Source organism: Dromiciops gliroides, chromosome 2 (genome assembly GCF_019393635.1).
Source record: "Dromiciops gliroides isolate mDroGli1 chromosome 2, mDroGli1.pri, whole genome shotgun sequence".
Classification (NCBI taxonomy): domain Eukaryota; kingdom Metazoa; phylum Chordata; class Mammalia; order Microbiotheria; family Microbiotheriidae; genus Dromiciops; species Dromiciops gliroides.
In genome coordinates this window covers 195,699,640-195,726,897 of record NC_057862.1, presented here as the reverse complement: position 1 = coordinate 195,726,897, position 27,258 = coordinate 195,699,640, and the positions used below count along the sequence as shown (strand labels likewise).

The 27,258-nt window shown below is 34.5% G+C and overlaps 1 protein-coding gene across 3 annotated transcripts in view; it reads right to left on the bottom strand.

Annotated features, from left to right (window-relative positions):
* Positions 1-220: 220 nt before the first annotated feature.
* The window catches only part of CTDSPL2 (CTD small phosphatase like 2), a 104,334-nt gene continuing 77,296 nt past the window's right edge, over positions 221-27,258 (bottom strand). For all 3 annotated transcript variants that reach the window (XM_043986805.1, XM_043986804.1, XM_043986803.1), the window contains 8 exons: positions 25,843-25,921; positions 25,550-25,661; positions 22,516-22,602; positions 9,947-10,009; positions 9,764-9,843; positions 5,041-5,167; positions 3,103-3,198; positions 221-2,336 (listed from right to left, as the gene is read on the bottom strand). In XM_043986805.1, the coding sequence (XP_043842740.1) occupies positions 2,271-2,336; positions 3,103-3,198; positions 5,041-5,167; positions 9,764-9,843; positions 9,947-10,009; positions 22,516-22,602; positions 25,550-25,661; positions 25,843-25,921 (710 nt within the window). In that variant the 3' untranslated portion in view covers positions 221-2,270. The remainder of the gene's footprint in view (positions 2,337-3,102; positions 3,199-5,040; positions 5,168-9,763; positions 9,844-9,946; positions 10,010-22,515; positions 22,603-25,549; positions 25,662-25,842; positions 25,922-27,258) is intronic.

The following is a 27,258-nucleotide window of genomic DNA, read 5'->3' as shown; positions in this document are numbered from 1 at the left end:
AAATGCACAAGGTTTAAGTTCTTGTTTCCCTTTTGTTGTGGGAAAACCCTTAGAGAATTCCTTCATTTAAAAATTACAAACATTTTCAGCAACTACAACACATGCTAGTCAGTCTGGAGGTTTTTCAAGTAGGGCTTTCTTTGATTGTGCTGCTTAAGACTAAAAGGGGAGGAGAACAGGGAATAATATCACCAGGTTCACAATCTTGCAAGAGGATATATAAAGGTAATGTTATGTACATTTTATTTCAATAAAGACAGAAGACAAACAGTGTAAAGATGCCCAGATGCCCTAAAGATAAATACATTTCAAAGATTCTCATTAAAACGAATCTGTAGTATCTTTTCCTGCAAGCAAAATACCTTTCTTTAAATACAAAAAAATCAGTATTCTGAATTGCAAATGCTTTTGCTTTTTTTGCAGAAAATCTGCCATGATTTTTTTTTAATGAATAAAGATTTTCCACAAAACAGGCTTTTTCTACATGCTAAATTTTTTGAACAGTTCAGTGACACAATGTGCTAACTACATACACAACAGATAATATAGTAAGAAAACACTCAACCTGATGAAAAGTTAAAATCTTCATTAATACACTGAAAATTGACATAACTCATGCCTTTAAAATCAAAAATACAAAAATTAAATGTTTTCCTAAAAAGATTTCCTTATTTTAAGGACTCATTTGAAAATGAAGCTGCATGTAATTTGTACAATAAAGTTGTACAAGTAAACAGGTAATATACATAAAAAATTAATTGACATACTTCTCAATTATCAGTTGTCCACCTTTAATTTCCAATACTGTACTTTCTTAACAAGCATACAAAATATCAAACTTCTCTTTAGAAAAAGTGCCGTTCTTTGACATCCTTTACACAAAAACAGTCTGAGCCCATGGCATGTTAATGCAGTCGAGAGGCCAAGCATACTAACTTTTACAAATTCTACCTTCCATAAAAAGCCTCCTGAAAAGGAGATTACACACCATTATAAAAATATCAACCTCTTATGGTAGCTGCATTAGAGAACCAAGGCCTGAAGACTCTTTCCATATAACATAGAAAACCACTATGATAGCATATGCACAGCACTGGCGGCATGGGGGTACTCTGCACCACAGGAGTGTGCGGAGCTCCTGTGAGGTACTGACACTGTTACACAGGGTTTTGAACTGATTGTTGTCAATAGCATAACAGAGGTACTACCAGCCCATGCAAAACAACTGCAAATACTGAGCGACTGTGCAGAATACTTCATTCCTGGAGAAAACCAAAGGCAGCAGTAACTGAATTGCATCAAGCCCAACAGTTGACCAAACATATATTCTCCTCAAAGATTTGTGTGCACAGCATAGTCTGAGGTATGACTTATCCAGTCACATTTTGTGCCACTGCAAGATATTGTCATCTGGAATACATGCCATCACAATGGTTTAAATCTTTTGAATATTAGTCATTCATATATTCTTATCTACCAGTCTCTTGATTTTTGAAAAGATTTCAACTACAGTAGAATATTACAGAAACAAAATATAAATGCAGGTATTTCTAAATGAAACTTACATGGACTAAAACTAGAGAATATTTTTAAACAAATATACAGTATGCAGGCAGACAAAGCAGGAAAACGGCCATTCAATTGTATAATAAAAAACTAAAATTTGGCTATTTCCAGAAAACTATGAAGCGCCTCAACTAAAAGGAATGCATAATGAAATTCTATTCTAATACAGGTCAAAAATGTAAAAAGGTTATAAACCTTAACAGGAAAAATAAAACAACTTTTTACTGGCCATTCCTGTTGAAATGAGAATCTTAAAGTAACAGAAAAGTGGCTACAAACCCACTTAGAGCACCAAACAGAGAGAAAATAAAAGTCCATTTTCATCTCTGTTATTATCATAAAATCCTGTGTTTCTACAGGTCAAACTGCTGGTGGCAGAAACAGAATTCTTTATAAACTGCAGATGTCCTGGACATAAAAAATTTTCACTGGAGTTGCACTAGTTCTAAAGACTTTTCTGTTCTAGCCTACCTACTGTATGTATTCAATCTGAGATATATATATATATATATATATATGCATGTATGTATATATATATAAAGTCTCTTTCTGTAACCCTTGATTATTGTTGGGCACCAAAGATAAGAAAAGCAAGACGGGGTACAAAAATGCAAAATTTCAACAGTAATGGCAATGTTTTTGTTCTAGTCCATAAGGGTCCTGCATTTTCTCCCCCTTCAGTGATTTGAAAAAAATCTTCATATTTAATCTGGGGGTAGCAAGTCATGCAAGCGAAATCTGTCTCTGATGTGAGGTCGAACATCCTCATTCTGCAAAAGAAAAAGAAGTATGTTTAAAAGGCACGGAGTTTTAAAAGTAATAAAGCTTTGCAGGTAAGGTTTTCACAACTTCTATTTTATATATAAAATGAAAACAGCAAATGGTCTTCCCTATTTTAATCACTTATGCTTTAATACTTATAAGCAGCACTGTTGGTCCCCTCCCAACCCCCCCTGCCCCACAATGTTCATAAAAGGAATGAACCAGCAATTATAAATGCCAAAGGTGCCTGAGAAATGTGGAAGGAATTCTTTTTTTCATAATTAAATTTTCAAATGAATAATTCTGTAAAATGTTGGTTGAAGAAATGTGCTCCTAAATTACACAAAACATCAATATAGATTTGGTTTCTATGCTAACTAATCTGCACACATTTTTTTTCATGTTTATGAAGATAAGTATTGCAATAAAAAATATTCCATACAATTTTAAAACTAAATTTTCTACTGAATGGCAGAAACTCTATAATGATACTTAAATTTCATTTAACATGACAAATCAATCTAGAATATTTTCAAGATAAATAAGCACAATTTTCTTTTCTTTCACAAGGTTTGAAAATAGCACTAAAGATTTTTAAGACTTTCCTCTAACCACCATACTGTGACATACAGTTAATACAGTTTTTCCTAGTATGGAAATGGTTAGTTTTATTAAAGTAGTATTTGTTAACAAATGCAATTACTATTCATACATTACTATTCAAGTATTAGATAAAGGAGAAAACAAAAAGGATTTATGACAGGATATACTCACCAGTTCTACAAGTTTCTCCAGAAAAGGAATCAATTTTAAGAGTTCATTGTCATTTTTATCCATGAACCAGCTCTCTATAGGGATTCCATTAGAAAGCTAAAATGATAAATATAATTCTGTCATGTTACATTAATATGTTACCTTACTTTGAAAAGTTCAAAGCAAAATAGATTTTTAAAGTATTATTCATAGATTTATAGCAAACTTCTTAAAGGCAAAAAACCATGAATATTCATATGACATCTGACATCATCATTAAATGTCTCAAACTATTAATTAGTGACACCTAATTTACTTTTCAGTACATGTTCTAGCCTGTGTATTTTATGCCTCAAGCAAGTGTGGTTCAATCAAATCTGTTAAATTATTTGTAATCTAATGATTATAAATAATAAGATCACGGATCTTATTACGGAAAGGGACTTTGGAAGCCTTCTAAATCCCATGTGAACAAACCCCAGCAAGGGTGTGACTTGTCCAATATCTCATACAATTATTTTTTTTGGTGAGGTAACTGGGGTTAAGTGACTTGCTCAGGGTCACACAGCTAGTAATTGTTAAATGTCTGAGGCTGCATTTGAACTCAAGTCCTTCTGAATCCAGGGCCGGTGCTCTATCCACTGCACCACCTAGCTACCCCCAAAGATATTATTTTAATCCACATCCTGACTCCAGAGTCAGTGCTTTTTCTACTTAACATGTTTCTTCCTGGATCACCCTAAATAAAAATGTGCTCATTTAACAAATATTTATATGTACCTATTATAGGGAAGTTATTATTCTAGGCCTTGGGATATGTATCAAGAAAAACTGGCAATTTAATAAATATTATATCTTTGGGGTATAGAGAATCCAAAGACTATCTAAAAGCCACTTCACATAGGTAGGATACACAAAAAATAATGAAACAAGTAGTTATTTTCCTGTTAAATTGAGTCTAATAAATATTTCAATGCTAGTTGAAGGTAAAGAAAGAAAATATGGCTGAAAGTCCTTCATAATTTAAAAAGCATTTAAAATGGATCTTATAAAGTAACATCTAGGCTCCCTAAGTCATTGTATTTATTGTGAACTATATATATGAGAAATGAATGTGGGCTGTTAAAAATCTTGGATTAGGGGCAGCTAGGTGGTGTAGTGGATAAAGCACCAGCTTGGATTCAGGAGGACCTGAGTTTAAATCTGGCCTCAGACACTTAACACTTACTAGCTGTGTGACCCTGGGCAAGTCACTTAACCCTCATTGCCCCACAAAAAAAAAAAAAAAAAAAAAAAAAAAAAAGAATGGACAAAAATCTTGGGTTAGGAACTGAGGAAACTAAGTAAAAAATTATACCTAAGAGTCAAAATAAAATTCTGTAAATTAACATTTGAGTTATAAATGGAGACAAAGAATGTAGGCATATATATATATATATGAATGCATAGGCATTTATGTATCATACAGAGGGAAGTTTCAAAATATGTATTTTAAAAAGTTCATTTTTATTAAAGCTATCCTTCCAAATAATACTAACAAAATTAAGATAGCTGATTAGGAAAATGTTCCCAAATGTTAAAATTAAGTAAATAGTCCAGAAGAATAACATTAACTTCTTTATATCATTTTCAAAGACCTATGTTAAAGGTGATCAAGTCAGCCAAGATAGTTGCTTGCTGCATCAAGTTTACTTTCCTTAATTCCTTCACCTTCTAATCTTTAACTTAGGTCTTTCTGAAAATCAGTTTTCCATGTCCTCAATCTCAATTTAGTCTTTTAAGTAAATCTTACAACTCTTCTGCATTAAACCAAAGTGAAAATTTCCAACCCATAAAATGTATGCCTCTCTTTCACAAACTATCTTCTACTATAAGTAAATCTTCCTTCCCAGTTTTTCAAACACCCTTCCAAACAGATTTTCCCCAATCTTAGTAGGTCTTAGCAAATTCTAGACCTACTTGGTAGGCAAAGGCTTGTGGTGAATTGTCAATTATGATAGTTTTTGAAAGATCTCTTCCAAGGATGTTTAAGTCTTTTATGTAGTTTCCTTGTACACACACGCAATGTTCACGGAAAAGTCGGTGCCTAGATAGAAAAAAAATGTAAACACATGTCAGAAAATCTAAGAAAGTACATGAACTGAAGCATACATACATTTTAAAACCTTAATTCTTCTTTCCCATCTTAGGAAATAACCAAATATGGGCTTTTTCCTCTGGGCCATCTTTTTTTCCATCAAAAATTTAAGCAATTATTTAAACCTTATATCCAAATATTACCATGCCTTTAAGAATTTGGGTTTATCTCAAAATTTCTTAATGTTTAAATAAAAAACAGGGATTAAAAAAAACTCGGTAAATTGTTTTTGTAATTTATTTACCCAGGAAAGCTCAGCTCAGATGCAGCATCTGGTTGTCAGCGAGGTCCTGCTTTTTAATCAATTTTCCAGTTGGGATGACTGAGGCACAAGGAGGTCAAGTGACTTGCCCAAGGTCCCACAGTAAGTCAGTGGTTAGCCCCGCATTGGAACCCAGGAGACTCCTGGCTCCCAGTCCTTTGATCTAAACAGTAGACCACACTCCCTATCCCTGTACATGCCAGAATAGAAAATATAAGAAGGAATGTTTCTGTGTTGGCATTTAAAAAATGTTTTGTTTTTTAAAGTTTCCCTTACAATTTAAGAAAAAGCTTTGAGGCCAAAACATTCCATCATGTCAACTTTCCTGCCCAATTCCTCTAATTGCTTTATTTTTAGTATTTGTATGTGTATGATTATTTGAAAAACAGGGACTAGAGCAAAAGGATGAATTTTGATTAAAGTATTAAAATTAAACTTTTTAAAACCAATATGCTGGACAGTCATAATTAACAATGAAAATGCCATAAGCATAACAAAATATTACATATATACAAGGATTTTTGTATTTCTCTATATTTTTAATGTTGTAGTTTCCCTCTAGTGCTCAAAGTGTATTAACATAGTAAGATATTTCTGTGAGATTTCTGTCAATTTTTTAAAACTTAAGGATTCTATGCCTCAACAGATGCTATTTGGCTTCCTTGTGTCTTAATCCCATCACAGAATCTTTCAGGAGCCAGGACCTACTTATAGTTTTAAACTTACACCTCGAGTAAAGGGACATTTTCTACATTCCACGACTCTTCTGCTTTATACAGGAACTGCTAATTACAACAGAGACCGAAGGTCAAAACCAAGCCCTTTGCTCATAGGTGCCCTGAGCATGTTCCAAAGGCTCCTATTCCACTTAGTGTTTTTTTTGCTTATCAACTCAAAAGCCTAGCAGGCTACTTTCCCCAACTTGATCAGACAATATTCACTGCTATTGAGCATTCAACTTCTAATGGCATGACAAGCAAAAGGTAAAAACAAAATTCAAATTTGCATCTTTCAGATAAAAACAGCTAAAATATTAAAAATATTTTTCTTTCCTTTGTAGAGGGAGAGATAGGAATGGGGAAATAAGGAAAAGATTAAATCAACAAAATTTTTTAAATGCTACACTTTGTGTGACTTCTGGTGGTCCTAAAGAAATATAGGTGAAAACCACCTTTTGCAGAATCAAAAGAGTAAGTCAACCTCTAGGGTCTTCACAAATATTTTAATTTACATGGTATAATTAGTATTTTCTTTAAATTTGCAATACATTATCTACACACTGGTAAAGTCAATTTTAAGGCAGGTCAAATTCTAACAATTTATGAAACTAATGTTAAAAGTAATATCTGTATATATACACATACACATATAAAATATTGAACTAAAAGTTTTTCTTTTAGAAGACGGCTGCAAATGTAAATGATAATAAGACTATCTGATACTGCATACGTTACATAATTTTGATGATTATAGTCTTTGGAAGGTTTAAATATAATTTTGTTTCGAAAGAAGCTAGACAAGATGATCATAGGACCTTTCCTAGTACACTAAACCTTTGGTTTACTTTCTACAAATATATATTTATAGATATTAGGAAAGGCACAGTGGGGGAAAAACGCATAATGTATTCATGCAAATGTCACTGTATTTCCCCTTTCATAGTAGCAGCAAATTCCTTCAAACAAGACAGAAGATAGTGAATACAAGCAGATATTCATATGCAAGCCACTATAAATTATGCTTTAAAAAACCCCAACCCTGTTTTTTCAGTAGACTTGAGTTGCAGGAATTTACTCAATTATTCTGAATCATTTCACTGGCCATTTAATTAAAAACAAAAAAACCACAACTTTCCATATGCCAATACAAGCCCACCTTGTTTTATTATTTTTTTTTTAAAAGCAAACTGAAGGTTTGTGGCAACCCTGCATTGAACAAGTCTATTGATGCCATTTTCCCAACAGCATGTGCTACATTGGGTCTCTATGTCACATTTTGGTAATTCTCACTAAGTATTTCAAATAACAACAATAATAATTATTATTATTTTAAATATCATCCATTATAGTGATCTGTGATGTTACTATTGTAATTGTTTTAGAGTGCTACAAACCGCACCCATATAAGACAGGGAACTTAACTGATAAATATTATGTATGTTCTGACTGCTCCATTGATTGGCTGCTCCCCTATCTCTCCTTTCCCTCAGGCCTCCCTATTCCCCAAAACACAACAATATTGAAATTATGCCAGTTAATAGCCCTACAATGACCTCTAAGTGTTCAAGTGAAAGGAAGAGTCAACTGATGCAGAAAACTTCATGGCTGTCTGATTTTAAGAAATTGCCACAACCACCCTTTAGCAACTAGCATCTTGATCAGTCAGCAGCTGAAGGTTCAGATGATGGTTAGCTTTGTTTTTTAACCAATAAAATATTTTTAAATTAAGGTAGGTACATTTTTTTTAGATGTAATACTACTGCATACTTAAAATACTACAGCATAGTGTAAATATAACTTTCATATGCACTGGGAAACCAAAAAATTCACGTGACTTGCTCAATTGCATATTTGCTTTAGGGCAATGATCTGAAACCGAACCCACAATATCTCTGAGTTATACTGGTATACATTTTCAATTAAGAGACTAGAAAGGATTCTAGGAGTTTGTCTGGTCACTCACATAGAGTGATTGTCCTCAACAGTAATTGCTAATTGTGTCCAGTGAGCCACGTACTGAGATAAAATAACTTCTCTAGAAAGTCTTTCAGAACACAACTAAATAAAATATCTTTATTATTAATGCAAATAGTATAATGAATGTTTTAAGGAGTTTAAATGGCAGTTTTAATTTATATTACTAATTTAATGCTGGTTTTTGCAAGCTATCTACACAAATCGGTTCTAAGTTAATGAAAGAATAATATCAGCTTATGCTTTTAAAAAAGTTAACTCAACATTGATTAATTCAGCTTGATTGATATTAAGCTCTCAAAATGATATAAAATGCTTATACCCTAAGATGTATTACTTTTGAAGGAAAGCTAAATATTATTAAACTTCAATGTATTTTTGTAAAGAATAAATGCCAAAGGGGCATGCTGCTAACCAACTTTTCTCCTGTTAAGGAGATAAAGTGAAGTTTACCTGTTTCTAAATCAAGCCAAACTACACATATAGGTTCAAAGATCACTTATTTCGCAGAGGAGGAAACTGAGACCCAAGGAAGTTAAATGGCTTGTCAAAGGTTACATGAGCAGTGTCAAAGGCAGGATTTGAACCTAGGTATTCTTTATTTCATAACCAATGCTCTTACCACTGTACCATACTACCATCACATATAAAGATGAACAAAACTAGTTCTTTTCATTGATTCCCAAAGCAAGAAGCAATACTACATAATCTCCTCAGAAAAATTAGGTCCATAAATTTGGTCAATATTAAAAGTAGTTGCCTGTACAAAAGTTAAAGCTAAATACTTAAAGGTATATATAACTTGCTAATAAGGTCTTTTAATGACTGAACATTTTATTATTGAGCTTGGGATTTTTCATAAGAAACATTTAAATATAACACTTGTGGGAATAGATATTCTGTAGCATCACTATCCAATTTTAAAGGATAGAATGCTATAACTAACTTGGAAACTATTACTAAATTGTGCCAATACTTCCACTAACCAGGAACACTTTGCATCTGCTGGTTCAGGACAGAAGATAAAGACCCAAGCACAGTGACTTGTCTGTGACAGAAACTTCAACGACTGATAAAAACATTGTGGTATCACTGAATCAAACCAAATGAAACTTGTAATTGCTATTCACTTAATACTTCTTGTTAAAGGAAAAAATTGATCCTGAAGAAGCAAAACGATTAAATTTGACCTCTTCTGCCAAAGTCAACTTAATTTTACTCTAAATATAAAAGATGACAGCATGCATTCAATATATCTCAGAGAAATGTAGCGAAATATCATGCACACAATGAAAAATTCTCTTTCCTCCCCAACTCCCTACTCCCAAAGAAATGGAATATACAGATGTTATAGTAAATATATACATTTTGTAGCCTGTAAAGAAAGTCTGTCTGGTTTTATTACATTATCAGAGTTCCTTAAAGACTTTGAGGAATTAAGTAAATTATTTTCATTCATTCCACAAATACAAATCTATATATGTAGCCAACTTAAAGTGGCCATTAAAAATGAAATAGAATCAAGACTTTTAATAGTAATTTCATAGATCAGTGTGACAGACATTTCCACTATTTTTTAATCAAATTTACCTGACCAGCTGCTTTTTAGGGTCTAGTATGTTCAGTAACTTGTCTGCATACACCTTCTTAGAAGCAGTAAAAAGAATGATCTACAAATTCAGGGGAAAAGAAGTAATCATTATACATGATCTAAATATGGGTATTATGCTGAATAAAATGAAACAAAAATGTAATTAATTTAAGTATTTTTACCTCATAAATTTGAGACATACGTTCCAGGAATTCCCTGAAGAATGGTCTTAATCGCACATAAACCTAGAATAACACAAAGAAAGGCTTAAGTAGATGATTACATAAAAAAATGAAAATAGCTCAGTGACAAGAACTGTGTTCTAGACTTAGTGTATTCAAGCAGTTAAAAATTTCATAAAAGAAGTAAACACTCATATAACAAGTTGAAAAGTAACCTAATCCAAAATATATATCAAGTAAGCAAAGTTACTTTTGACAGGGTAACAATAGCTATAATAATTTTACTTTGAATAGTTAAAACAGTAGCACACACTACACATTTCAAATGGAAAATAATGAAACATTTTAACTACAAACTGAGGTTTTTCCTCAGACATTTTGATCCACCAATCAGCTCCATCTTCCAGCCAGGTAGTATCCATCCAACTATAAGTGAGTCTGTATGTTGACCTGTAGCTGACCTGTCTCAATGACCTTCCTCAATAAATATTTAGTATTTCTTTTTGACAATTACTTTCTAATAATACTTTTATGTCTCCAGCTAAGTTGAGCTGATGAAAGGGGATGTCTAGATTGGTGGGTTTAAATAACCAAAAACATTTCAGAAACTATAGTGTTATTTTTCCAATATATAATTCAGAAACGGCATGTGTATTAACATTGCTTGATTATTTTCAGGCCAAGAAGAGCAAGTACTTATAAACCCATTACTGTCATTAAGAAAGGCTATGAGGGGCAGCTAGGTGGTGCAGTGGATAGAGCTCCGGCCTAGGATTCAGGAGGACCTGAGTTCAAATCTGGTCTCACCCAAAAAAACCCCAAAACAAAAAAACCCCACACAACCAAAAAACAAAGGCTATGAGGTACCTTATATGACTTTGTCTCTGCCCATATTAAAAGTAGCTTAATTATATGAATACACCACATCCAAGAGCCATAGAACTATAACAAGTTTCTCTCCCTTAAATATTTATTTCTAACATGGCTTTATTAGTGGGCACCATGTGATTTCCCCAAAATTTATCCATTCATTGATAATTCTTCCAAGCACTATAATTTTAGTGTATTTCCTCCACAGAGATTGTAACCCCTCTATAATGATTTCTGGGAGTTCTTGTGATATAAAACTCATCACCTGCCTTTTGGATTTACAGAGGTTATTCTATCACCAAATCCATCTAGGTTGGACAAGCTAGAGCTTATACTCCACTGGAATAGTTTTTGAACACCTAGCAGGTCACCTCCAATGACACAAGTAGGATGTAAAGGTTTCTTTTCTAGTGTTACCCCTTCCCCCAAGCCTTTGCAACATATCTTAGAGATGAGACCCTAAAGGTCAGTTATTAGTAACAATAAAAAAACCCAAAACTTTACTTAGCACTTATTGTATTAGATAAGAAAACCCCCCCCCCCCAAAAAACCATTTTGGGGGCAGCTAGATGGCGCAGTGGTTAAAGCACCGGCCCTGAATTCAGGAGTACCTGAGTTCAAATCCGGCCTCAGACACTTGACACTTACTAGCTGTGTGACCCTGGGCAAGTCACTTAACCCCCATTGCCTGCAAACAAAACAAAACAAAACAAAAACCAAAAAACACACACACACAAAAGAAAAACTGATCACTGCAAAGTCAACAAAAAAATACAAATGTCAAATAAACTTCTCAATGTGTCAGATTTAGTATATGTAATAAATTCTTTTGCAGCTGAAAGACATTCTGCAGTCCCTGCAAAAAGGCTGACTATTTTCAATGGAAATTATCTTCCGACAATTGCAAACTTCTTGAGTCTCTCATCACCTTAACATCCGCATGGTGACTATAAGTATTTTATAGGGTATGTGGTCAATAAATACTTGCTGAATCAACAAATGAAATGGAACTCCAAAGCCAAGGTGAGTTCTTGGGACAATTAATTTTGTACCTTGTAGCTGCACAGAATGTTTTATCTAGGAAATCTAAAAGTAGGTGCTGCACCAAATGTTTAGCTAAGGTGATTGACAAGGCCTTTGAGGTAAACTGCCATTTTACAACTGTGGAAAGTTGAGTCAGATATTCTAAAACTACAGTGATATTACTGAAATCCAATGAATTAAATAAGTGGAAGACTCCATTTGTATAACTATTTTTCTGACCCAATTATTACTACAGATTGTTCTTATTCATACTTTGAATATAAAGAACAAGATTTACTTCTTCCTGATGAGTCAAATATACTGCCTCATCTGGATTTTATCTCCTTTCCCCACTACTCTTCATCTTCCCCTCTGCTCTTCAATCATTTATCTTTCTCATTTTTTTTTTTTGGCTGGGCAATGAGGGTTAAGTGACTTGCCCAGGGTCACAAAGCTAGCAAGTATCAAGTGTCTGAGGCTGGATTTGAACTCAGGTTCTCCTGAATCCAGGGCCGGTGTTCTATCCACTGCACCACCTAGCTGCCCCTTCAATCATTTATCTAACCACAAAGATTCAAATATTTGGTCATTAGCTTTTTTTAAAAGTGAGGCAATTGGGGTTAAGTGATTTGCCCAGGGTCACACAGCTAGTAGGTGTTAAGTGTTGAGGCTGGATTTGAACTCAGGTACTCCTGACTCCAGGGCCCATGCTCTATGCACTGCGCCACCTAGCTGCCCCAGTCATTAGCTTTTTACTAGTGTGGATTCACTTTTCTCTCATATTACTGTCCAAAACATAACAGGAAAGTGGCTAAAGCTTTCAAGGCTGATAAGCGTAATCCTATTACATATCTACTTCCTTCACTATTAGCCCATGTCTGTATAGATCCCAAGAAACAAACACTAGCACATTTCTGGCCATAAAAATCAGAGTATAATTCATTACTTTCCCCACATACAATCCAGAGAACAGTTTTAGAGTATTTTACACCTCGGCCTATACACAGACACAGACACACACACCCTATACTTTAGCCTTAGGTATCATCCACTGTTTAGTCCAAGGGGATATTCATCTTCATTATGTCACATTCCATTCTTTATTATTCCCTATCAATAAACCAGGCTGTTTGCTGATAATGCCCTATCCCTATTGTAAGGGTTAAAATTCTAGCTAAACTGTCTAAAATATCTAATGAGTGGTCGCCAATCAATTACAAGCTTTAGCAAGAGTTAGACTTTTAAGCATTTATTAAGGAGAATAAGAATTTGGTAAAGAGAGAGAGAAAGGCCTAGATTCCTATCTATTAAAGGGAGAGCACATTTCTAGCTCCCTTCTCCGCCAGCGTCCTCAGGAAAGAGCCCCAGAGTCAGCGCCAGTCTCTTCCTTCCTCCTCCCACTAGTCCGCGTCACTTCCTCCCGCCAAAGAAAAGACTCCTGGTCTTGCCCTCAAAGATCTTCGCTTCATGGGCAGAACTCTTCTACAGTAAGTATCCAGCAGGTGGCGTCATTCCAATCGTTACAGTCCCCCCTGTTGTTCCTCAAGAAACAAAATGTTTCCTTGACGGAACAGTAAAAACAATATAATAACTATTGCTAACTAATAATATGTGAACAACAATATAGAAAAGGAAGAGAGGAAAGTTTTGTCCAGAGGGGCGATTTTTTTTTTGTCCTCATGAACCGACGCTTTGACATTAGTCTTGCAAAGGGAGGGCCTCTGCAGAGAATACATGGGAGGGGGAAGGAAGAGACTGGCGCTCAGTCTCGGGCTCTTTCCTGAGGACGCTGGCGGAGAAGGGAGCTAGAAATGTGCTCTCCCTTTAATAGATAGGAATCTAGGCCTTTCTCTCTCTTTACCAAATTCTTATTCTCCTTAATAAATGCTTAAAAGTCTAACTCTTGCTAAAGCTTATAATTTATTGGCGACCACTCATTAGATATTTTAGACAGTTTAGCTAGAATTTTAGCCCTTAACACTATTAACTAAGTATTCTGCCCTCCCCCTTTATTATTTATAGGATGGACATAATTGAGGAAACATAGTATCTGTTTTCAGTCTAAATAGTAATCTACTTTAGGAAGAAAAAAGTACCATCCAAAACGTAGGAGATAGTTTAATTCATTAATGTTTTAATACAATTTCAACAAATTCAAACCACTGTTCAATTCAAACCCTCTCTAGACAGCAAATTCAGTCAACTAATATTTATTAAACATTTACTATATGTGCCAAGCACTGTGCTAACCCTCTAGGACAGTATGTCCTCTCTCTACTCAAGATTGGTAATTCCAGGATATGCTTTAGTAGTAGGCAGAAGGATGGTTAAAATAATTTGTTGTTCTGCTCTCCTCTTCCCCAATTAGATTCTACTAACAAAACAATCTCATGATGAACCAATAGTCTTTTTTTTTTAAGTGAGGCGATTGGGGTTAAGTGATTTGCCCAGGGTCACACAGCCAGTAAGTGTTAAGCGTCTGAGGCCGGATTTGAACTCAGGTACTCCTGACTCCAGGGCCGGTGCTCTATCCACTGCGCCATCTAGCTGCCCCTGAACCAATAGTCTTTTTACTAGATGGATCCTGGTAACACATTGCCCCTGTAGCCAATATTTAACTTGCTTCTAACAGTAACAGAACAAAGTCCTATAAAAGCTCTCCCTGTGCTATCAATGAGGACGAGCCATCTTTTGTATATGGTCAAAAACAAACAAAAAAAAACCTTTTGAATTTCACATTTGGATCAATATTTTTTTTCAAATTTGTATGTGTTTGTGCTATGCTGACAGTAGATGATGAACTGCTTGAAAGGTTATAGGTGATACTCTTTCATTTATGCTTTTTACACAGTACAGCACTAAGCTTAGAAATTATTGGACAAAATTTTGCTCAGAAATTGGAATGTAGTTATCTATTTCACAGACTGACCATTCGATTCTACAACACAAACTTTGGTCTTTTTTTAACCATAGATATGATCACTTATCATAGCTTCACTATAGCTACTATACCTTTTTATATTCTTCTTCTTTTTTTTTTTTTTTGCGGGGCAATGAGGGTTAAGTGACTTACCCAGGGTCACACAGCTAGTAAGTGTCAAGTGTCTGAGGCCACATTTGAACTCAGGTACTCCTGAATCCAGGGCTGGTGCCTTATCCACTGTACCACTTAGCCACCCCCAACTATACCTCTTTAAAAGAGAAATCTTTAGCTAGTGTTCAGGTAATTAATCAACAAAGCTTTATTTCAAGTGCCTATTGTGTCAGGCATTGTTCTAAATGATACAAAGGTTAAAAAAAGAAACAACAAAGCCAGCCCTTGTTCTTGAGGAGATGACATTTTGACAGCATGATCCAACTAGTGAGTTAAAAAATTAAAAAAAAAATAAAGCCAGGGCATCTAGGTGGTGCAGTGGACAGAGCACTGGCCCTGGAGTCAGGAGGACCTGAGTTCAAATCTGGCCTCAAACACTTGACACTTACTAGCTGTGTGACCCTGGGCAAGTCACTTAACCCCAATTGCCTCACTAAAAAAAAAAAAAAGAATGTAGCAGGATCAACTTTAAATTTGACCCATTTCCCAAAATGTATATTTAGACATTTTGTTTGTGGGTTATTTGGAGGAGGGTGAAGGGAAGGCTGTTAAAGAATGTTTCTTATGAAAAGAGGTGGACTGTTCTCTTAAGATGTGAGTTTACCACTTCAGGTTAGATGCCTTACAAGTTCAGGTTAGACATCTCCCATGATTTGGTACAGGATATAGGTTTGAAGTAGATGAACAGGAAGTGGAATTTTGCATAAAGGAAGAACTAAGGAAAAGTAAAAGTTGGGTTGCTGAGTGAGATCAAATAAGATCTTTAAACATGGAAGGGTAGAAGTCAAGAAGAGTACAGCAGGGGCAGCTAGGTGGCGCAGTGGATGGAGCACCGGCCCTGGAGTCAGGAGTACCTGAGTTCAGATCCGGCCTCAGACACTTGACACGTGCTGGCTGTGTGACTTTGAGCAAGTCACTTAACCCCAATTGTGTCACTACTAAAAAAAAAAAAAAAGAAGAAGAAGAGTACAGGAACGGGTAAGAGGCTTGACACAGAAAGTGTTCAAAGTATGAGCAGATTGGTGAAAGCGACAGAAAGATACAAAAATAAGCTAAGTATTATTCGTCATTACTGGACAAGAACAGGTTAAGGAAGGAATTTGGAAGGGGAGGCCAGACCTAGATTTCTCAGACAATGTTTGAGATTATAACCACTTATTAAACTCAATCTCACAGGTTGATCTCAAAAGGAAAAACAGTTCTGTTGTACATAAATTAGGTCCACGTCCTCTAAATGCTTCATATCTCTAGAGTACTACTCTCTATTTGGTTTCTCTCACCTGCTTTTACACTGAGCCTCAGTTAACTGGTTCCTCTTTCTTACTTATCAGTTTATACCCTAACTACTTCTAATTTACATCCCTTTTAAACGCTGGTATCCTTTCGCAAATGGAACTGAGGTCATATCTCAGGATGGGAATTTAATTAAGTCCCAGCTTAAAAGCTTGCCAATTCCCACAGAAACTATTCCCTTTAAAATATTTTTTATCCCCTCCCCAATAAAAGCCAACACATGTGGAAAAACATGTCACATTTTATTAATAGCTAACACTATTAAGAAACAGTTATTGTACTTTTTTTTAACCCAAAGACATTTTCATTAAATAGATTTGATTGCTAAGTAAGTGGAGAGGAATTTGTGAAGGCGCCTGTTAAGACAGGGCTTTTTGTTCAATGTCATATGTTGTGTTTATATTAGCAAAGGAATATTAGTTATAAGCTGTCAACTGAGATATGGATGTAACATGGTTATATAGAATTGATTGCTACAAAGGCAGTCATTAAACCTGTTTTTTATGGATTTTAATAAAAGATAGATTGAGGTCTGTCCTGTTGACTTTAAACTCAAATTTATTAGTCTCTCTGATAATGATTGGATTTCAAGTTGCATATCTGTCAATGAATTAGCTCAAAGAGCAATTTCTGTTACAGAAAAACTGTTAGTAAACTTAATTATGAACATTTTCATCGCAAAATATTTCAGAGTTATCAAGTTCAGCTGATATGCCTAATAAACTCTACACAAAACAAAATAAATAACCCTAATAGTTTACCTACAAGCTTCACGTACCTTTTTTTAAGAAATAAAAAACTAGAGGGGGCAGCTAGGTGGAGCAGTGGATAAAGCACCGGCCCTGGATTCAGGAGAACCTGAGTTCAAATCCGACCTCAGACACTTGACACTAGCTCTGTGACCCTGGCCAAGTCACTTAAATTTCATTGCCCGCCCCCCCCCCAGCTTAGCTCAGAAATAAAAACTAGAAATTATGGAGGGGGTGAGCAGGGAGATTTGACTTTAAGTATACACATTCATCTAGGTGAAAACATACATGGTGGCTGATCTTAGAGTAAAGTGAGTAGGATATTAAAATAGTGCTGGAGTAATATGACTAACCCTATATAGTCAATTAAATAAGCACTGGCATAAACTAGTTATCTTAGGAACCTAAAATTTAACTCACAGGTGGATAGCGGGATGAATAAGAGGATTCCATAGAGCTGAAGTAAATAGCCTCAATCACAAAAAGATAACCTAGGACTAGTTTTTAAAAGTAGGTACAATTTTCTTGGAGCAGAGAAATGTAGGCTGAATGTCAGGGCTACAGAGATCAGACTCAAATGCAAACCTTTGTTATAGAAGACAATTCAGAGGTTTTTAGGGTTTCCTTTTCCTCTATCTAAATTGTAATATGATAGTTGGTTGGGGGTGGAGGGAGGTGTTGGCATGAGAGGACAATAGAAGATGAATCTAAGATATATAAATGCCAGAAAAAAAAATCAAAACTTGAATGTGTAAATGAATTTTTATGTGCTTATAATTTAGAATAGAATAAAAAAAGGACATTTATTTTAATGAAACTAAGAAAACATACTTTTAATAATGTATAGTTAACCACTAAGATTCTAAATATGCAAAACATTAAACAAATTCAAATATTAAAAAAGTACTACACAAGGCGATAGTTCCCTAGGTGTCATTAAATTTAAAAGATATTATCCTTTCAAATATAATTATTTTCTACAAAAAAAAAATTTTTTTAAAAGGGACATTGCTTAACATTTGTAATTTCTCTTTTATCTCTGAGAAGTAGACTGTGGGTCCCATTTTGACTTTAAAAAGATGTGCAATGACTTCACTTGAATTATTCATGCAAATAATCATGAAACAGTTACAAATACAGAGGAAACTGTCAACATCAATAGTTATACTATAGGTTTGTTCCCTCGAAATATTATCGCCTGAAATGTCATTTTTGTGACCTGAATATTTGTTTACAAAATGATTTAAATCAACAACCCAATTTCAGACTTTTATATTTCAATTTAAGAAATGCAAACCATCAACAAAATGCCATTTGGTCAAAGTTCACTTCATCATTAATCAAAGAACTCAACAGAGGCAGAAAATACTTGTCTACTTCTTACAAATCCTCAATCTATGGTGTCATTGGACTATTGTGTATTTCCTTGGAGCAAAACCAAACCAAACCAAACCAAAAAAAACCAACCCTAATAGGAGTGACTACAGAGAAGACACAAATGCCAATCACTCTTAACTACTGTGTTGTCATCAAAATTATCCCAAATTGTAAGATGCTTAAGAGGCAATCCCTACATTGAGAAAAGGACAAGAAATTGAATCTTTGCTGAGTATGGCTCCCCACCACCCCCTGCCCCAACTTTAACCCCAAAGTAACTTCTAACAAAACAGATGAGTTCAAGAATAAAAGCTTCCTTTTAGCAAATAAGCTCCCTATTGGATCCTATCTCTCCTTGAATGTGCTTACCACAATCTGATTTCTGGACAGCTGACCCAAAGTTTGTTGCTTTTACTGTTCTTCTGAAAGCCACTGGCTAAAGTCTCATTGGAGAACAGAGCCCAAAATCTCTGATGCCCCTGCCACACTTTACAGAATGAGAAGTTGGACAACAACACAGTTAGCTTTGGTTGCACTGTGGTAGAACATATGAGGCATCTTCTTTTTGTCTTCAATCAGCCACATGATTGGACTAAATAGCTGTAATACATCTTCAAAAAACAGAGCTCCAGTTCTTGATGGAGAGAGAGGAAGGTCATTGAGGAGGTGGTTTAGCTCAAAAGCTGATTGAAAAATCTGTCTTTATATTCAATCAATCCTGCTTGTGGATAGAAGTCATCTTCTGGATGGAAGAGGGAGTGAGATGACCTAGAGTCTTGAATTGGTGGATCTGCAGGAACAGAAACTAAATACAGTGGAGACCTCTTAACCGAGTAACACCACGAGATGGATTTCCTGACAATGTGCCAATGTAAGCTAAATATACACATGTGCTTTGGAACTGAGCATGCATTTCCGTTTTCCAGATATTGAATGCATTTATACAATTACAAATAAGCACATATTTTCAACTAGTAATTAGGTAATTTGCTTTCTGAACAGAAAATCTTGAATTTAAAAAACATGAAGACCACCACCCAAACAAAACCCTGTGTTTTTTCTTTGGTGTGCTCTACATCCTGACTAAAAAAAGAAGTATGGTTTTAATTCTGAATAATTTTTATTCCATATATGCTAATAATAATTCTACACATTTGACTCAATAGAGGAGAGCTGGCCCATAGTACTGGCTGTAGCACAGGCGCAGTATTTATATTTGAGATCACATAGGTCTCTTGCTCCCTGGAGGTAGAATTAAGGACTGTTCAGAGTTAAAGATTTGAGACTTAATTAGAGTTGTTGTTACTAAACACTACCTGACAGTCAATTCTAGTTAAACAACTAAAACAAAACAGTAACCTGAAACATATTCATATTCATCTACCAGAAAAGAAAAGGACATAGGACATGTTAATAGCCACTTTAGATTTCTACTAAGGGTAAACGGCTCCAAGACTAGCTATGAAAAGTCCACCAGCAAGATGGCTACAGAACTATTCCTGTCTCCATTTCTGAATAAAAACTTTGATGAAAAACATGTATTTTACTTCCTTCCTTCTGTTTTAAAAGTGTATAAACATATTGTTATAATGTACATAAACATAGAAAAAGATAACAATATTTTTAATAACCTCTTTTGGAGAAGGAAAGAAAGTGTATGGATAAAGTTAAATACAAGCCAATCTATAAAGTTCAAATATAATAAACTTTGAACAAGAATAAAAGGAAACTAATTTCAAAAAGCACTTTACAATACCAGTACAGCTTTAAGAATCCAATTCAAATGAAGAATTTGGTTATAGTTCAATACTGTTTTCTTTTTAATTTCAAACAAGCTTCTGATTTATATGCAAAGGCATATCTCTTGAATATAAAACTAACAAATATCCATGTTGTTTATTTCTAATGGGCCATATACTGTATTACAGTTGTTAAATATTTAAGTTATATCTTACCTAATAATGTGGTTTCTCCAAATTCTCCTAGATCATCTCAGACCCTTGTGTATATTTCTTCTTTGCCAGCAGATGGAGACAACACCACTGAAAGTTTAAAAGACATCATTCCCTGTTTAAAGGGAGCTTGCTGGTCTGAAAATTGTGGGGAACCCTAGCCCAAAGATTTCTCCGAACTGGTAACTAAAAAACTAGATGTTTCAAAAGCAGACAGAACGACTATGTCAAAACTATAAAATTCAAGAGAAGGTACAGAACAGACACCATGAACATCCTCAAAATATTTCCAAAGGGGAACTCTACCCATGATGTAGTAACTAAAATAGTTAATATTCAAAAACTAGCAACATCTCTAAGTTTTTATAGAATCAACTCTCCAACTCACTGCTTCTACTTCAGGACAGAATATTTATTTTTTCAATTTTGAAAGCCCCTTAACATACACTCAATTCAGAAGGAAAATCTCTTTAAGAATGTCTAGAAAAACAAACATCCATAGGGTTACACTGAGACAGGAGAGCAATTTTGAGATTTTTTTTTTTTGCAGCCAGTACTTAAATGCACTTCCAGAATCACATGCAAAATATGACACAACATCCATACTCATACGGAATAATCTGAACTTTATAAATAAGGTGGAGGGGGAAAAGAATATTAAAGCAAAAATGGTGAGAAGAAGAGATTTCAATTCAAAAAGAAATTTGGGGGAAGAGGGATTTGAACTCCTTTACTTTACATGTTCACTATTTCACCCCTAAAAAAAACACACACCAAAAATTAAAGTATTCTGGAAGTTCAAGATACAATGGAAAGCAACATTAACTCAAGTTTTTCAAATCAAGACCTTATTTCCCTATAAACCTAATAAAAACCTAAGTCAATCACAAAGAAAATTAAGCCACTTCTTTGATATTCATCTCAACATTTCTTTTCTAGAAATATACTAGCCAAACCCAATACCAACTGTTTCATAATTAGCTTATCTATTTATATATTTAAACAAATAGTTTCATTTTTCCAGATCAAATGAACATCCAGTTTAAAAAACAAAAGCTCTCAAAGGACCTCAGATAATTCTCTTTTCACACAGCTTTTACCTCTTCCCCACTTCCAAATATACATCAGTAGTGGGAAATTCACATTTTAAAAGTTGCCATACTACCTAGGAGTTACTCTAATACTGAGTTCAAATAAAGTAGTACTTGAAGCAATTGCTAAAATAGATCCTGCGATCACTCCACACTGTGAAGGTTCAGCAATTTCTAGACCAAAGTCTACTTAATTCAACCAACGAAGGATCCACTTGTGACTGAGTAAACAACCAATAAACCAACTTTTGATCATGTATTATGTGTAGATAACCACAGCATTTCCCCCATAGATTTAAAAAACTCTAGACAGCCTTTCCCCTGCCATTTAACATTGTACCTGGGGTATCTTTCCCTTTCCCATGGCCATTAATTAATTCAGGGAAGGCTAATCCATTTTAATATTATCACCATATGATGCTCCAAAGTTTTCAAAATATATATAAATTTAATTTGATACTAACAGTAGCCAATTGATGATTCAAAAAGTAAAAACTGCGACCAAAATTGGCATACACTCCAAAACCAAATACAATTGTTTTTTTTCCCACATTAATGATCCCTATCAGTAATACAGATGAGGTATATGTACCTATTTACAAAGCCTTAAGCAAACTGGCTACAAAATATAGAATTCTGTAATTAAAATAGCTAATTTAGATATCCACAGATTGTAAAAACTACATCATAGCTATATAAAAATATTGACCAACAAAAAATTAGTTTTCTTATATTTAGGGAGACTGACAAAAAAAACAAAACAAAACAACACAAAACCAGGTGTGTTAACCTGGTAAATTTCTCTCGGGATCTACAATTTCAGTGTTCCTGCCTCCACCTGCTGGCAAACAAGATTATAAAACTAAGCATAGGACACTGGCAAAAAAGAAGAATGTTAGCATTTTTCTCAACAAATGGTTTTATGTTACTATTTAGCAGTATTACTTTATTAGTAAAGTGTTTTAAATTAAAATTCTTATGAAATTCAAGTCATTACACATGGTTGTTTACAGACCAACATGTATCTCTCTTATGAAGAATTATAATAAAAAGATCTCTTGGTGCAGTATGTTGGCTAAAAGGTCAAAAAACAATAATTTATAAATATTTATCTAATTACCTGATAAATGACATCTTGGAAAAGGACTGGAAAAGTGAGTGCAGCATCTTCTAGTTCATTTAAACTACAGTGCACTAGTGTTTCATCCTAAAAACAAAAACCAAAACAAAACACACAATGACCAAACCAAGGAAGATCCCAGATGAATTTTAAAAAATTTATTCTTTACCACTACTAGGTCTATATCGCAAAGAGATCATAAAAAAGGAAAAACAACCCAAATGGACAAAAATATTTACAAGCAGCTCTTTTTGTGGTGGCAAAGAACCGGAAATCAAAGGGATGCCCATCAATTGGGGAATGGCTGAATAAGTTGTGGCATATGAATGTAATGGAATACTACTGTGTTATAAGAAATGATAAGCAGGTAGACTTCAAAGAAAAACCTGAAAAGACTTGCTGAGTGAAGTGAGCAGAAACAGGAGAACATTGTACACAATAACAGCAACACTGTGTGATGATCAGCTGTGATAGACTTAGCTCTTCTCAGCAATACAATGATCCAAGATAATTCCAAAAGTCTCATGATGGAAAAGGCTCTCCACATCCAGAAAAAGAACTGTGGAATCTGAATGCTGATTGAACCAGACTATTTTTACTTTTTTTGTTTTTTTCTTTCTTGAGGTTTTTCATTTTTGTTCTGATTCTTCTTTCACAACATAACTAATGTGGAAGTATGTTTAATGTGATTGTACATATGTAACCTATATCGGATTGGCTGCTGTCTTGGGGTGGAGAAAAATTTGGAATTCAAAATCTTATAAAAATGAATGTTGAAAACCATCTTTACATAACTGGAGAAAAATAAAATACTATCAAAATTGAGAAAAAATTCTTTTCATTATCACAAAAAATAGCATTTATTAACATACTCATCCTTACATAGAATCATTTAATTTATAATTCTTGATTGCAAGATTTGAAAGCTATTAGTCTATACTATCCAGCAATTCATGCCTGAAGTCTCTAAATGTTGCTCTTGAAAGATCACTACTGCAAAAGTCTTACATAAGTGGAAATTGTTAGAGAAAGAGAAAGAATGTGTGTGTTTTAGGAAGAGCATATGTCTGGGTAAATCACAAATAAATTCCAAGCATGTCAGGTAAAGAGAGGGAAAGAGCAGTGGACCAAAGGACCTTAGTTCAAGTCCTTGCTCTGCCACTATTTAGCTGTGGAATCTTGGGTAAATCACTTTTTGGGTCTCAGTATCCGCATATTTAAAATAGTAGGGAAAGGGAAGAGTGGAAGGCATTGAACTAAATGTTTCAAAAATCTCTTCCAATTCTAAAGAATCTTATGACTATCTAAAGTTAAGAGTTAAAGCAGACTCATAACAATCTTGGTTCTTACTTCCTTTCTGCTTACTGAGAGAAAAAGGGCAGGTCAGAATCCATTTATTTTAAGATATGAAAATTTTCTTTTTTTTCTACGTTCAACTCTGAATGATGAAAATAGATTTTTCACTACTACTATGATGCCATAGGACTTAAAAAAAATTAACTTAAATTTAAAATTAACTCTATAAAGCCAAATGTCAGGGCATTTGCTTAGGCTCTTACCTTTTCCTCTCCCCTACAATTGAATCATGACCCAATCCTGTTGCTTCTTCAGCCACAATATATCTGAATTATACCCATTCTTCTCTAACACCTTCTGCTTAATAAGCTATTCTTCTCCCCACCACCTAACAACATAGTTCAAAACACTAACAGCCAGCTGTTATGACCAAATAAATCCTCACCATCAAATCACCTTACAACAAGTCACGTCATTTTAAAACTCTCCACACTTTCTCAGTCTTATCATTCCTACCTTTTTATTTATCATCATTTCAGGGAAATAATTACTACTTGTTGTACATTAATTTTTCCAGCCACTGGACCTCTTCATTTCATTGCCTCCTTTTAACACAATTGCTACAAAAAATCCTATTTCATGTCTAATAAGTTCTCTTCAAAATCTGAATCCATTTGGATGTCTTTTGAAAGCCACTTTAGCTGAGAAAGGGGCCCTATCTGCCAAACTTTGAAATCCAGGCTATTCTTACTAAAAACAGAAAAAATGTTTTTCCTATGTATGAAGTCTGCACACAGCCCTAAGGCATGTCTTTTGCATTATACAGGGCATCAGACATGCTGCGACTTTTTTTTTAAAACATTTTTTTTTTTTTGGTGAGGCAATTGGGGTTAAGTGACTTGCCTAGGGTCACACAGCTAGTAAGTGTTAAGTGTCTGAGGCCAGATTTGAACTCAGGTCCTCCTGACTCCAGGGCCAGTGCTCTATCCACTGCACCACCTAGCTGCCCCTATGCTGTGACTTTTTAATAGTCAAATAAATGAAAGCCTTTGTAATATACTGTATTTTGTTTTTTTTTTGGGGGGGGGGGAGTGGTTCTATATACAAGAGATAGAAAGTGAAGGCAATGACTTTATGAAAACAAGATATGGTCAATAACAATAGTGTGTTTGAGCTATATAGTTGGGAGCTTTTTAAAGCTATCTTACTATTAAAAAAACAAACAGTTTTTATTCATACCAAGAGAACACATGAAGTGTCAGTAGGGCAATGGGGTCATGTTCTGTGCCTCTATTATTAAACTCTTGGTAATACAAGTTTCCTGGCATTCAACACTACTTAAAAATAAGTATAGTGAGGAGTATAATCTTACATAATGAACTTTACTAAGATAGGTTCTATATAGTTCTTGTAAGGAAAAATGATCCTCCCCAAAGAAAAGAAAATCTGCCATCTAAGAATTGTAGTTACAATGAAAAGAAAGAACTTAAAATTTGGATGGAGGGAAAAAACTGGGATGGAGAGATAGGATTAAGCACTCACAAGAGAAGAAAGAAGAAATGAACCTCAATGTCAAAAAGCCAAGAACCCTGCTTTATGGCACATTTACATAAAACATTTCAGTACACTGATAATATACTTTATATAGACATATCCCTTATTTTGAAAGTATTTTCACTCTAAGAATACCAAACCAATGACCCTTCACTCTGTTGTCCTCTATAGATTACATACTCACCAAGTCTAGGACTAGGGAAAATTCTGGTGTACTTCTTGTTTTCAAAGGAAGAGCTGGCTTCCTATTTAGTTGTTCCTCTGTCAATGGGGGAACATGCTTGATAAAATAATAGCTACAAGAAAAAAGTTTACAAGAATTATATCAACATTCTATTTATGCCCACTTCAAAATTGCTAACTAAAGTTTGTATTTAATTGAAACATAAAATATGAAATCTAAGAATACAAGCTGAAAGACAACGGACTAGTAGATACAGAAGGAACTTCAGTGCTTCAGTAAAATCACATACTTACGGGTCAAATACTTCCCAATCTTCTTCATAGGTTGCTTCTGCATGGGCTGATGAATAACCACTATCTGGAGACACAGGTGCTAAAATTCAGTAAAATAAAACAAAACAATATTTTACTCAATGCTTAAAAGCTTCAATAAAGTAAACTTTTTACTGCTTTGGCACTTCTACATATAAATCCCTGAAGCATTTTTAACTTTTAAGAGTTTAATTTTTAAGTATGAGAAACAATCTGTAAACGTTTTGAAATAAATTAAATAGTATATTCTTTTTTCAAACATCATGATATGATGAGAACAGTATTTAAAGACTAATCTGGCAGTAGCTCTTAGGATGTACTGGAGATCAAGTAGAGAGCTTGGGATCAAAGAAGTCACCTGAGAGACTGTTTAGATCTGAAGTGATGACAACCCAGATATAGTTAGCAAAAATGGGAATGGGTGGGAAAGGAGAGACAAAAGCCTTTCAAAGGAAGACTGACAAGACCTGGTAGATGGTTTTTTCCCTTCCCTTTTTCTTCATGAGGGGAAAGATGGGCATGAAAAGGAACAGTTTAATTTTAGAAGTTCATAATATTAAATGTAAACTAATTGCTATGAATAGAAACTATTCCATATTAGATATATGCTGCCTTACTTAGGTATGTAAATAAATTTTTGAATTCAATTGTGAGAAAATCACTATCAGTCAGTTTTGCACTTGTATTAAGTCCAAAATCAAATAATTTCAAACCCAGAAAACATTAATGAGAAATTGTCATTTGACAGTTTTGCAAACATAAGACAATAATTTTGAGGATTTTGTAAATTACTGGAATCACTGGATTCCTTTCACTGCACGTAAAGTTATAAGTCTGATTATTTCAATAATGACTACTTATATTTTAAGGTATAAGGTTATCTTCACCCAAGGGACACAATCTTGGAAGGCAGGTGTGCATCTGGGAACCAACTTAGCTTTCCCTCTCCTCCTCTATCTTGAAGCCAAAGCTACAAACTGTCCCAGCTTCAATAAAACTGCTGGAAGCTACCACCTTAAAGTTTTGCATACTGCTTCCCTCCTCCCTATAGCTAGCAAAGCCCTTCTTCAGCTTAATTCTGGAGTTCCTGCATTCCTTTGTCTAAATTCTTACTGTTTTAGGTGAAAATTCCTTTCCCTCAATATGTACTACTCCTGATTCATTTCAATCCCATCTTTCCCAAGTCCCAATCATCTACCTTCTGTCCACCTCTTCCACTGGAAGCCTGCATTCTACTCCACTATCAAAGAAGCAATTCATTTTATACTCCTACCTCCTGGTACTGAAAACACAGCTTTTCTACACCATACTTCTCATTACTTCTCACACTGGTCATTGCTTCTCTCACTTCACTTCAAGCCTATGAGGTGTTGGCACATTTGTTTACTTTCCAGTGAA